This window comes from Myotis yumanensis, unplaced genomic scaffold (genome assembly GCF_028538775.1).
Source record: "Myotis yumanensis isolate MYYU_CA2020_CCGP unplaced genomic scaffold, mMyoYum1.0.hap1 SCAF_12, whole genome shotgun sequence".
NCBI lineage: Eukaryota > Metazoa > Chordata > Mammalia > Chiroptera > Vespertilionidae > Myotis > Myotis yumanensis.
The window spans coordinates 44,466,545-44,478,972 of NW_027223763.1; the positions used below are offsets into that span (position 1 = coordinate 44,466,545).

The following is a 12,428-nucleotide window of genomic DNA, read 5'->3' on the forward strand; positions in this document are numbered from 1 at the left end:
TCAGATGTAAAAACTATAATGGTGCCCACAACACGGATGGAGTGAGAGAACATTTTGTATAGCAAGTGTTTAGATCCTTCCTTCCTTGTCTTATAACTATGAAACTGTGCATATTTAGAGGGAGAAAGAATGTATCCTCAAATATCCCTATATTACCAGATCTTGTATCATTTCCATGTGCTATTCATTTTACCATTTGTTTAAAGACCCAATTGCCTTAAAATACAATAGTGAATTATTATTTTTAAAAATTGAGTTCTTAATCTGCATCCTTTTTTCAGAATGTTAGCAGATGAAAATACTGTTCTCACTGTACTTTAAAAAAAATTGAAGGTCCAATACTGATAATGTTGACTGGTCTAATAAAATGAGTTTTTAATGGATCAATCAGGTGCAAGTGTTTTAATACACTTTTCTAAGAATTTTCTAAATACTTTATGTGTGATTGGTAGTGTTTTTAAAAACCAACCTTTTTTTACTTGCCTATATCTAGACCTATGTATAAATATAGATATGTCTATATTACATAGATACAATAAATTAACATTCATTTCAAAACATTTAAAAATAAAGTATTGCTGAATTTGTGGTAATAGCTTGTTATTCTATAAGGTATTAATTAATTCTGTAATTATAGGCTCCTTTCTATTTAGTTATTATTTAAAATATATGAATACATTTTTAAATGTTATAGAAAAGTGTTATGAAAGTTCTGAAAATTTTTATTTTAACAACTAGAAAAAATAATTTCTAGCATAATCTTGAACTGGATGTTCTGTCTTTTTTATTATAAGCCTCCCCCCTTTCCCCTATAGACAGTAGCAGATAAATAATGTAAACATCAGGTTTAAAATTACTGTGATGACCTTAGTGACTGATAAGGATCAGGTACACATTGGATATTGGGTTTAGGACATAAGAAATCACCATCTTTGACTTGACATTACCAAAGATATTTTTTAAATTAGTGTTTTGGGTTGTTTTTTTTAAATTTAAATCCTTTATTGTTTAAAATATTACATACGCCTCCTTTTTCCCCCATTGACCTCTCCCCGGCCACTCCCACCCCCCAGCACATGCCCTCACCCCCACCCCCCCCACTATCTGTGTCCTTTGGTTATGCTTATATGGATGCATACAAGTAACCCCCCTCTTACCCTCCCCTGCCTTCCCTCTGAGGTTTGAGAGTCTGTTCAATGCTTCTGTGTCTCTGGATCTATTTTTGTTCATCAGTTTCTGTTGTTCATTGTATTCTACAAATGAGTGAGATTATGTGATATTTATCTTTCTCTGACTGGCTTATTTCGCTTAGCATAATGCTCTCCAGTTCCATCTATGCTGTTGCGAATGGTAAAAGTTCTTTCTTTTTTTTATAGCAGTGTAGTATTCCATTGTGTAGATGTACCACAGTTTTTAATCCACTCATCTACTAATGGGCACTTAGGCTGTTTCCAAATCTAGCTATTGTACCAAAGATTTTTTTAAGACAAATTATTAGAGCAGTTTTCAGTTTACAGCACAATTGAGAGACGGGTATAGAGATTTCCCATATACCTTCTGCCCCAACACATACATAGCCTCCCCATTAGCAGCATCCCCCACTAGAATGGTACATATCTTACAATTGGTGAACTACATCAACACATCATTATCGCCTAAAGTTCATAGTTCACATTGGGGTTCCCTCTTGGTGTTGCACATTCTAAGGGTTTGGATAAATGTGTAATATTTATTCATTACTGTAGTATTATAAGGAGTTTCTCTGCCCTAAAACTCCTCTGTACTCTACCTGTTCATCCCTCCCTTCTCCCAGTCCCTGACAACCATTGAACTTTTTACTGTCTCTGTAGTTTTGCCTTTTTCAGAATGTCATGTAGTTAAAATCATATAGTATGTAGCCTTTATAAATCAGCTTCATTCCCCGGGATTACCCGGCATCAGTTGGAACCTGAGGGCAGCTTTCTCTCCGAGGTTTGCAGCGGCTGCCGGGGTTCTGAGAAGCAGAGCCTCTGGGAACGGGACTGAGCGTGGCCATAACTGCTCCCTCCGCCCGCCCTGCTGATCCCGCCCCGCCCAAAGCCTGCGCACAGCCATTTGCCGATCGCCTCAGGCAAAGGCTGGATTAGCGCCTCCCCAGAAGACAGACGTTTTCCGCACAGCTGATTCCTATAGCCAGTCGGCCTGAGGGTCAAATCCCTCTAGTGTTAACTACAACAATTAAGGCTTGGCTAGAACAAGACTGCGCACAGAGACCACAAGGGGGTGCACCAAGAAAGCATAAAAGATGCGGAGACAAAAAAACATGACAGAAATGGAGGATATGGAGCTAAGAATCGCAATTTTGAGGGCTTGCCATAAATTTGTGCAGAACCTCACGAAAACTAATGAGACCCTCGATGCTACGATAAAGAAATTAGAAAGTAAGCATACACGGACTGAAATAAAGAATATTATACCCAATAGCAGACCAGAGGAGTACAATAATCAAACCAAAGATTCGACAAAAAACACCCAATTGGAAAAGCAAAATGAAAAAAGAATCCGAAAGTGTGAAGATAGTGTAAGGAGCCTCTGGGACAGCTTTAAGCGGTCTAATATCAGAGTCATTGGAGTGCCAGAAGATGAGAGACAGCAAGATATTGAAAACCTATTTCAAGAAATAATGGCAGAAAACTTCCCCCACCTGGTGAAAGAAATGGACTTACAGGTCCAAGAAGCGCAGAGAACCCCAAACAAAAGGAATCCAAAGAGGACCACACCAAGACACATCATCATTAAAATGCCAAGAGCAAAAGACAAAGAGAAAATCTTAAAAGCAGCAAGAGAAAGAGGCTCAATTACCTACAAGGGAATACCCATACGACTGTCAGCTGATTTCTCAACAGAAACTTTGCAGGCCAGAAGGGAATGGCAAGAAATATTCAAAGTGCTGAATACCAAGAACCTACAACCAAGATTACTTTATCCAGCAAAGCTATCATTCAGAATTGAAGGTCAGATAAAGAGCTTCACAGATAAGGAAAAGCTAAAGGAGTTCATCACCGCCAAACCAGTATTATATGAAATGCTGAAAGGTATCCTTTAAGAAGAGGAAGAAGAAGAAAAAGGTAAAGATACAAATTATGAACAACAAACATGCATCTATCAACAAATGAATCTAAGAATCAAGTGAATAAATAACCTGATGTACAGAATGAACTGGTGATTATAATAGAATCAGGGACATAGAAAGGGAATAGACTGACTATTCTTGGGGGAAAAAGGGGTGTGGGAGATGCGGGAAGTGACTGGACAAAAATCATGCACCTATGGATGAACACAGTGGGTGGGGAGTGAGGGTGGAGGGTGGGGTGGGAGCTGGAAGGAGGGGAGTTATGGGGGGAAAAAAGAGGAACAAATGTAATAATCTGAACAATAAAGATTTAATTTAAAAAAAAAAAAAAAAAAAAATCAGCTTCATTCCCTTAACAATATGCATTTAAGGTTCCTTCATATATTTTCATGGCTTGCTAGCTCATTTCTTTTTAGCACTGAATAATTTTCCATTGTATGGATGTACCAGTTTTTTCACCCATTCACCTACTGAAGGACATCTTGGCTACTTTCAGGTTTGGGTAATTATTAATGAAGCTGCTAAAACACCTACATGCAGGTTTTGATGTGGACATGTTTTCAACTCCTTTGGGTAAATACCCAGGAGCACAATTGCATTGATAAGACCAATAATGTTTGACTTGCAGCTGCAGATGCCCGTAGTGGAAAAAACCGTGCAAGTGGTTCGGATGAAGAACAAGATGGGACCAGTGGAATTAACCAGAATGTGGCCCTGGCCATAGCTGGGAATCACTTTAATTTGAAGACAAATGGACCCATGCTGTCTTCCTTGGTATGTTGCACATTTTTCTAGTTTGTTTTTTGTTTTGAGTCTTTTCCCATCTTCTGATGGGTTCATTCTTATATTCACCTACCAGAACCCTCCCTAGAGTAGGCAGTGAGATTTCTGCCTCTTTGCTCGATGCTGGAACGAGTCACTGTGAGGCTGGCAGCTGTGGAGGGAAATGGTGCAGATGAGGCTACACACAGTCAGACGGGGTGCTGGCAACAGCAAGAGAATCCCAAGTCCAGTTCAGACCATCTCAAGTTCAAGACTCAGAAAACCAGGAAAGAGATGAAACTTGGGAAACCTGAGATTATTGCAGAGGATCAAACCAAGGCTCTCTCAGTGGGAGGCTTGAGCTATGTTTATTCTGTATATTTATTATTCATACTGTGTCTGCCTCTGAAAAAAGATTGAAGGTCACTTGATAGAGTGCTTATTAAGCAAAAGACTTCAGCTTTTCAAGGTCCCCGGAGAGCCTAAGCAGAGTTATCTGGCTCAGTCCCTATGCACAGACTTGGGTTTAAAGAGGGGCTCTCCCTGGAATAAAACCTCTGACTCATGGAGGTGTGATCCCTCTCTGTTTCTTGATGAGCTCTGAATATCCCTATGTCAAGTGGACTCTATATCATCCTGCTAATGGAGCTGAGCCTTTCATTTCAGAGTAGAGTGTATCTGTAAAGGACTCAACTAGGTTCTCTCCTGGAAAGGCAGTATTGAGACCTAACTCATCCATGCTAGATGACTTTCTTCTCATCCCTCCAGCATTTTTAATCTCACATTTCCCCTCCCCAACCCCACCCCCATCCCCAGTAAACCTCCATGAGGTTTGGAAGACGGAGATAAGAAAGAGAATAGACATTTGAGAGTTGACATTACTCATCCTACAGTTTGATAAATATTGTGTTTTATGACCTCCTCCACCTTTCTAATAGCCATTTAGCAAAGTGAGATGCATGAGGTGGTGTATGCCTTTTACATTGTTATTTGATCTAAGGGCAAAAGTTCAAATGCCCAAAGCTCATCTATTAGAAGATATTCCCTGTGAGGTTATATCTAAAGACTTCATGTCTTCTTTTCACTGTACTCAGAAAAACTAAAGTTAAAGTAACTTCATAAGCCCTATCATTCCCATCCAAAACCAACATTTCCTTCTGGTACTTACAAATAGCTCATTGCAAATTCACCACTACAGTCCATTGGATATTAGCTACGTCACATGAACCAAGGGTGCAGCCACATATTGTTCTCTCTGTTGATCTGATGAGTAACAGAAAGTATGCTCAGCACTCTAAAATGAACTCTTATGGCCCGTATACTCAAGCAAGTAGCCTGAGTTCCCACACCCATACCCAGAAAAACATAAATTGTGGTTAAAGTCACATTAGAGGACTCCACTAAATTATGGCTTTGATTAATTGGTTGAGCATATTATGCTTTAGTTCTCTGCTATAAGACTGCTTTAAGTTGCCTAGTGTCCAGATTGAAGGAGAAATACTTGGATATCTTAGCATGGGAGTCCCTTGTTATCACTGAGATTGGGGAGGGGTGGTCAAGGTCCAGGGCAGACCACCAGACCACAATGCTCCTGAGACAGAGAGTGCCCAAAGTTATGTGGCTAAAAGCCTGGCTCAGATACAGCCCCAGGTGAGCCCGTTGGCCGATGAACCTGGCGGTGAAAGGCCGAGTTCCTGGAGACAGACCCCAGCCAAGTTAGAAGTACAGTTACTGTGTTCTAAGAGATTAATGTCCCTTAAGACTTTCAGTGTTTCTGCTGCTTAACTTCTTCCTCTGCATTTGTCTCCCCATCTGCCTGCTTCCAGCCCTACAAGCAGTACAACGTGCTGAATGCCGACACTACCCGAAACCTCATGATCTGCTTCCTCTGGATCATGAAAAATGCAGACCAGAGCCTCATCAGGAAGTGGATTGCTGACCTGCCCTCCATGCAGCTCAGCAGGATTTTGGATCTCCTTTTCATCTGTGTCTCATGTTTTGAGTACAAGGTAGGTGTGGGGTGGCTCCGTTTTAAACTAGTTCTCATCTCTCAAGGTCCATCCTGTCTTGTCACTGTTCCCCTTTGTTTGGGCAATGGAGGCATCAGTACTTTTTCTTATTTCTGTATTAAAATCCATAACCTATTTGCATATGCAACACCTATCTGGATATGGTAATTCCTCAGGGAAAGGGCCCTTGCCTTCTGCAGAGAGAACTCCATTCCTGTTAACAGGCTTTCAGCCACGGGATCCCCCAGAACAGTGTCGCTGTAGAGCACATGTCTGTACTGGCCGACCTCACCTCGGAGTGTTCTGTTGTGAAGAGTGTCCCCGTAGACAGAGATCTCACCAAACAAAACGTCCTTCTTCCTCTGTCCTGTCCAGGGAAAGCCGAGTTCTGACAAAGTCAGTACCCAAGTCCTGCAGAAGTCGAGGGATGTCAAGGCAAGGCTGGAAGAGGCTTTGCTCCGTGGAGAAGGGGCCAGAGGGGAGATGATGCGGCGCCGGGTCCCAGGTGTGTTGGATCCGCCCTTCCCTGTTTTCTCTCAGAGACTTCTGCACCCTTTATGGGAGGAATGCCCTCCCTCCATGAGTAGACACCATCACTTTAGTAAGACACTATGATAGTAAAGACAAGCAGGTTCTGGGATTCTGTGCCTGATGTGTGTCATGTCAGCCCTGTGTCTCTCGAGGGAATGTTGCTTTCCTTCGATCACAGGAACCCCAGAAATGTCCCCAAATGGCATCTTCAGCCTAAAACGTGTCTGTGGTAAAAGATCACCTTCAAGAATGTGAGTCATCGTATGAGACAAATGGTGTCTCTCTCAAGGCTGAAGCCTCTCCACGGGATGCTTGACTTGTCTCCTCGGAGCGTGGTCAATACACGGGGTAGTTCTGGTTTCAAGATCATCTGGCCAAGTCACTCAGGCCACTGTTAGAATGGAACAAATCCTCTCAGGGGCCTCTGAGTGTCCTAGTCCTCCAGAGACCCCACAATACCAGGAATGATCTCAAAGTGGCTGAGCTCATCGCTGTAGAATAGAGCGAAGTGCTCCGGTAGCCTCCATCTGCTTTACTGAGCTCAAAGTAAAACAGAGCAACCGCTCATCCGATGCGACGACGGGACACAGTGGTCAGGAACTTGAAGGGAGCTCAGCATTTACATGTGTAATTGGTTACCTTCATTTGACACCCATCCTGTCCTTTCAATAACTTAGTGAGAAGACCTAGAGTTTCACTGGAAACCTGTGTTCCTGGAAACATGCTCACCGACACTCCAGAAAGGCAGGGGTTCTACTATAGCTCTAGCTTGTCAATCAAAGAGCAAGCCAGCCCAGACAGGAACATGGCCTTTGTCTCTTACCAGTATTCAGCATAGACTCTAACCGAGAAGCGGCGCTGAGTCCTCTTAGTTGACCTTGTTACAGAACTTCTGGTTATCTTGGAGGGTTTCGTGCTAATCACATTCCTGTCATGCATTTAACTCCTAGGGAATGACCGATTTTCATGCCTAAATGAAAATTTGAGATGGAAGAAGGAGCAGACAAATTGGCGGCAAGCTAATGAGAAGCTAGATAAGTGAGTCACTCAGCAACTTTGTGCTACTTTTACCTAAAGTTCCAAACTGTTTTTCCCAGGCTACTTGTATTACTACATCCTTTGAAGGGTAAGAAAATAAATCGTTATGATCTGTGTAAATTCAGTTCATCCAGGGACTCGGTATAATCAAAGGTATAAGGAGTTATGATTTCCAGGTCTTAAACATTTATCACATTGATAAGCATTTAAAGAAAACAACTATTTAGCTTAACAACAGCTGCTGATGGGGATAGCACAAGGTACCAAGACCACATAATTTCAATTTATATTTCCTCTCCAGAAATGTGCACAAAAATGTCTATTCAGGGATATTTATATCAGCATTACATAAATTTATTTTTTAATGAGAAACACTCTAAATGCTCAAGAATAGGGAAATATTAGGTTGGCATTAAAATGTTTTGAAATCATTTTAATGATACAGGAAATGCTTATGATATAGTTCAGTAAACAAAAGAAGGATAGACACTTGATTTTAGAGTAGAATCTTAAATCTCTAATTACATATTGTAAATACATTTTTGAAATATTGGAAAAAAATTTATCAAAATATTTTTAAATATGTTTTTATTGATTTTTAGAGAGAGAGGAAAGGATAGGGATAGAGAGATAGAAACATTGATGAGAGAGAAACATCATCAATCGGCTGCCTCCTGCATGCCCCCTTCTGGGGATCGAGCCCGCAACCTGGGCATGTGCTCTGACCAGGAATCAAACCAGTGACCTCTTGGTTCATGAGTCAATATTCAACCACATGAGACACATCTGAGGGGGGGAAATTTATCAAAATATTAACAGTGATTTTCTTCAGGTGATTTTCTTTTAGAAATAATTGATGTTTTCTTCTTTATGCTTTGCTGTATTTCCTACAATGGATGTATTATGGTGTATATTATCGAAAAAAAATACAAAGTAATGAAAGAAGAAAAATCCTGCTTAGATTGCAATATATATATATATATATATATGCGCAATAATCTGGATATATGAGGACATTAAAGTAAATATGTTGAATATATAGCACATGTCTGCTATTCCTCTTAGCAGCAGGTAGCCCAATGAACCCCTGGGTTTGATGAGGGTTCACTCAGCAAAACATTGCACAGCTAAAGACACCCCTCACTTGACAAGGCCTAGGAAGGGTAACCCCATGATGTGTGAAGCCCCCAACATAAGGGAGTGGAGGGTGGGGCAGACTTGAGTAGCAAGGTTATTTTGTAAGCAAATATAAGTTACTAGCTTTATTGCTGCCACAAGAATGCATCATTCTGGTCCACTTATAGGACTTCTGGGGACCTAATTTATTTTAAAACATTGAACACATTTTTGTTATAGATGTTACTTGGAAAGCCCAGTTATTTGGTCTTATTAATGACATCTATTTGTTCTAGGATTTTTATTCTTGCTCTGTGTCCCCTGAACTGGTTTATAAGATATTTGGTTCTGAGAGTCCATAAGTTCTAGCTCAGGCAATGAACAAACCAAAAAATAGTTTTTTAAACATGCATGCAATACAGACTGCACAGGTGGTTAAGGCATCTACTGTATGCAATTAAAAGAAGAGCTTAATGAGGCATGTTTTGCTTGGGCTGTGTAAATCGATGTTTTGGGCAACTTCCCCTTTTGCTTGCAGAAACAACACCATATGGAGCCTTCCCGTGCAGGGCCCTCCAATTTTCTCTAGGTCGGTTCTCAGCCCTGAGCTCCCTGGTGGGCTGCTTGCTCACTGTCAGAGCGAACGATTCACCTCTGCAGATTGGGGTGGGATCTTTTTTTCTTTTCTTTTAAGAAACCATAGTAAAATTGAGCAGCTCGATATAGAAAACTTTTTTGGAAAACTTTTTGTAATTATGAATAGTGGTGTCTCGCACCATTTTCTTTCAGATCACTTTTCAGTTATTTGGCTCTGTTCCTTTTAGAGCAGTGATTTTCAGCCAGGGCTGTATGTTGGAACCACCAGGGAGCTTTTAAAGCTTCCAGTGCCCAGATGTACCCACGGCCAATTAATTCGGAATCTACAGTGGTGGGGCCCAGAAATAAGTATTTGGTAAAACTCCCAGGTGATTCCCTTGTGCAGTCAAATTTGAGAAACACCATTTTAAAGGAATAGTTAATAGGCTTAAAAAAAACAGATGTGTGGTGGTGATGGTTGCATAGCAATATGAATGTATTTAATACCACCAAACAGTACACTTAAAAATGGTTAAGATGATAAATTTTATGTTATGTGTATTTTACCACAATAAAAAATTGGGGAAGAAGGACTAGGATACTCTAGACCTGCAGGTCCAATATAGTAGCCACAGTAGTAGTGTAAGGGAAAAGTACCAGATTTTGAAGATTTGGTACAAGTAAAATAATGTAAAATATCTCATTAGTAAACTTGATATTAGATTTTGAAGACAGTACAAAAAGATGTAAACTATCTCATCAGTAATATTTCTAGTGATTATACATTGACAATATTATTTGATATATTGAGTTAAACAAAATATATTATAATTAATTTCACCTTGCTTTTTTGTGTGTGTGGCTACTGCAAAGTAGAAAATGACATATGTGGTCCCCGTTATGTTTCTGTTGGATAGCGTTGCTCTAAATCTAAACCTATGAGTAAATTTGTAAAAAGTGGTATTTCTATTTCACTTATTTTACACAAATATTATCACTCAGAGAATGAGAAAAACAAAACAACGTAGGGCAGCTTGGGACCAAAGAGCCTCTCCTAAATGTGAAAAACAAGGAAAATATTTATTCTGAGGCCTGATGGCATGTGAACAACGGCGCTGCCCCTATTGAGTGATGGGGACTCATGAGCAGCTGTGGATCCAGGGCAAGACTTTTGGGTTCACATCATGACCCGCCTCCCCACCCCCCACCCCTGTGCTAACATTTTGGCCCCTGGGACACCTTGGGAAAATCCATTCTTTACACTTCCCTTTCCTGGCAATTAAATTTAGATGAGGCAAAATCTCCTTTCCCAGCTTCACTTGGATTTTATGAAAATGGATGAACTAATGCGTACAATGCTCAGAGTCCTTTAAATGAAACCTAGTAGAGAAGGAGCACTAGGCAATTTCCCATTCCCTAGTGCAGTGGTTCTCAACCTTGGCTGTACATTAGACTCACCTGGGAATCTTTTTAAAATCCTCCGAGATGAGGCCCAGAAATCAGGATTTTAAAAAGATTCCCAGGTGATTCTAATGTGCAGCCAAGGTCGAGAACCACTCCCCTCATGGATAATAACCAGTAACGAACATCTGGGAGGATGTTAGATGGCCCGCCCCACAGGAATGCAATCCTGCTTCCCATTGGAAAAGGACAAAAGGCCCGCACTTGACTATGCAACCCCAAGGCAGTCTCAGGGAGGTCAAGAGACAGCCTCTTCCCTGACCCCTTTCCTAATCCAGCAGCATCATTGCCAGATTCACATCACACCCAGTCTCCTCCCTCCCTCCAATTCCTTGCAGAGGCTGCCCTTGGCTCAGATCTGGAGATGGTTATTCTGTGTGAAATGTAGGAATGGCCCCCAAGGCCTTACGCAGCAGTCTGATTGGCTAGCCTCATTGCTAGTAGCAACCAATAATTGCCTTTCTACCCATCTTGTTATTTCTGTAATTGCCATCATTACTTATAATAATGGGGATGAGGATGGCCTGGAGACTCCACCTAGAAAACCTTTTTAACCAGACACCAACCACAAAAGGCATCCTGCACTCCTTCGTTACCCGTGTTGCCGTTGCTCTGTATTCACTCCAATCCGACTCGTTGCATAGATTGCTATCGCTGTGATACAGCCAGGTTTGACATGTGCTCGAATTTGACCTCTTTTTTATTTCTTAGAACAAAGGCAGAGTTAGATCAAGAAGCTTTGATCAGTGGCAATCTAGCGACAGAAGCAAATTTAATCATCTTGGACATGCAGGAAAACATTATCCAGGTGAGGACAACAAACACTTGCTCTATTCAGCATGAACATACTGAAATTTAATAAAGAATTCTTTATAGAAACTTGTAAGAGCAATAAACATGATCCCTAAATGCCTTTTTTGAAAAAATGAAGTTAGGCAGTTTACAATAGTGTCCGACTTACAAATTCCAGAGATAATGAAAATTCTTCAGGCTTCTTTGAACTTGCTATTCACCTGGAGGAGTTAGATGCTTTATAAGCTGACCCTTGTAGTTAAATCTGCCGGAATGTATCAAATTTATAATGTGAATGCTGGGTTTATCATCCAGTATCCAGAATAAGGATGGTAGCTAGGGGTGTTTTTTGGTGGGTCAAATCCACTTGAGTTATTGATATCTGGTAGAGAAGCTAAGATTATGACTGGGTTAGATGTAAAAAAGAGTGTGTCTGTTTTGCATACAAATTGGAAAGTAATTTATTTGTGCCATAAACTTGCCGTTTCTGCTGTAGAAAAGTGTAGCATCACTGTGAACAGTAATATAATTCATCACACTCACTTCATCTTCTAAGTGAATGTTTCCCCAAATTACCAAGACATCTAGGTGACAGTGGGTTTTTAGTTAACCTGAAAAATGAGTCCTGACATGTTTCCAGTGAGAAGTCATTAGAGTAGAACTAGTATTGCCTTTTGGAGGCCAGAAGAAGAAAACTTGTTGAAATACAGTGGCACTTTAAATATCCAACTCTTTTTTAAAAAAATATATTTTATTGATTTTTTACAGAGAGGAAAGAAGAGAGATAGAGAGTTAGAAACATCGATCAGCTGCCTCCTGCACACCTCCTACTGGGGATGTGCCCGCAACCCAGGTACATGCCCTTGACCGGAATCGAACCTGGGACCTTTCAGTCCACAGGCCGACGCTCTATCCACTGAGCCAAACCGGTTTTGGCATTAAATATCCAACTCTTAAGTTGTCTAAAATCAAGGCAATCATTGTACAAAAATAAAAAGTATATGGCATCTTTGATAACTTAAGTGCTTGGC

The 12,428-nt window shown here is 40.7% G+C and overlaps 1 protein-coding gene across 2 annotated transcripts in view; it reads left to right on the forward strand.

The window, feature by feature from the left end:
• The window catches only part of DOCK8 (dedicator of cytokinesis 8), a 195,747-nt gene that overhangs the window by 154,520 nt on the left and 28,799 nt on the right, over positions 1 to 12,428 (forward strand). For both annotated transcript variants that reach the window (XM_070431550.1, XM_070431551.1), the window contains 5 exons: positions 3,741 to 3,886; positions 5,701 to 5,883; positions 6,259 to 6,388; positions 7,365 to 7,452; positions 11,317 to 11,413. In XM_070431550.1, the coding sequence (XP_070287651.1) occupies positions 3,741 to 3,886; positions 5,701 to 5,883; positions 6,259 to 6,388; positions 7,365 to 7,452; positions 11,317 to 11,413 (644 nt within the window). The remainder of the gene's footprint in view (positions 1 to 3,740; positions 3,887 to 5,700; positions 5,884 to 6,258; positions 6,389 to 7,364; positions 7,453 to 11,316; positions 11,414 to 12,428) is intronic.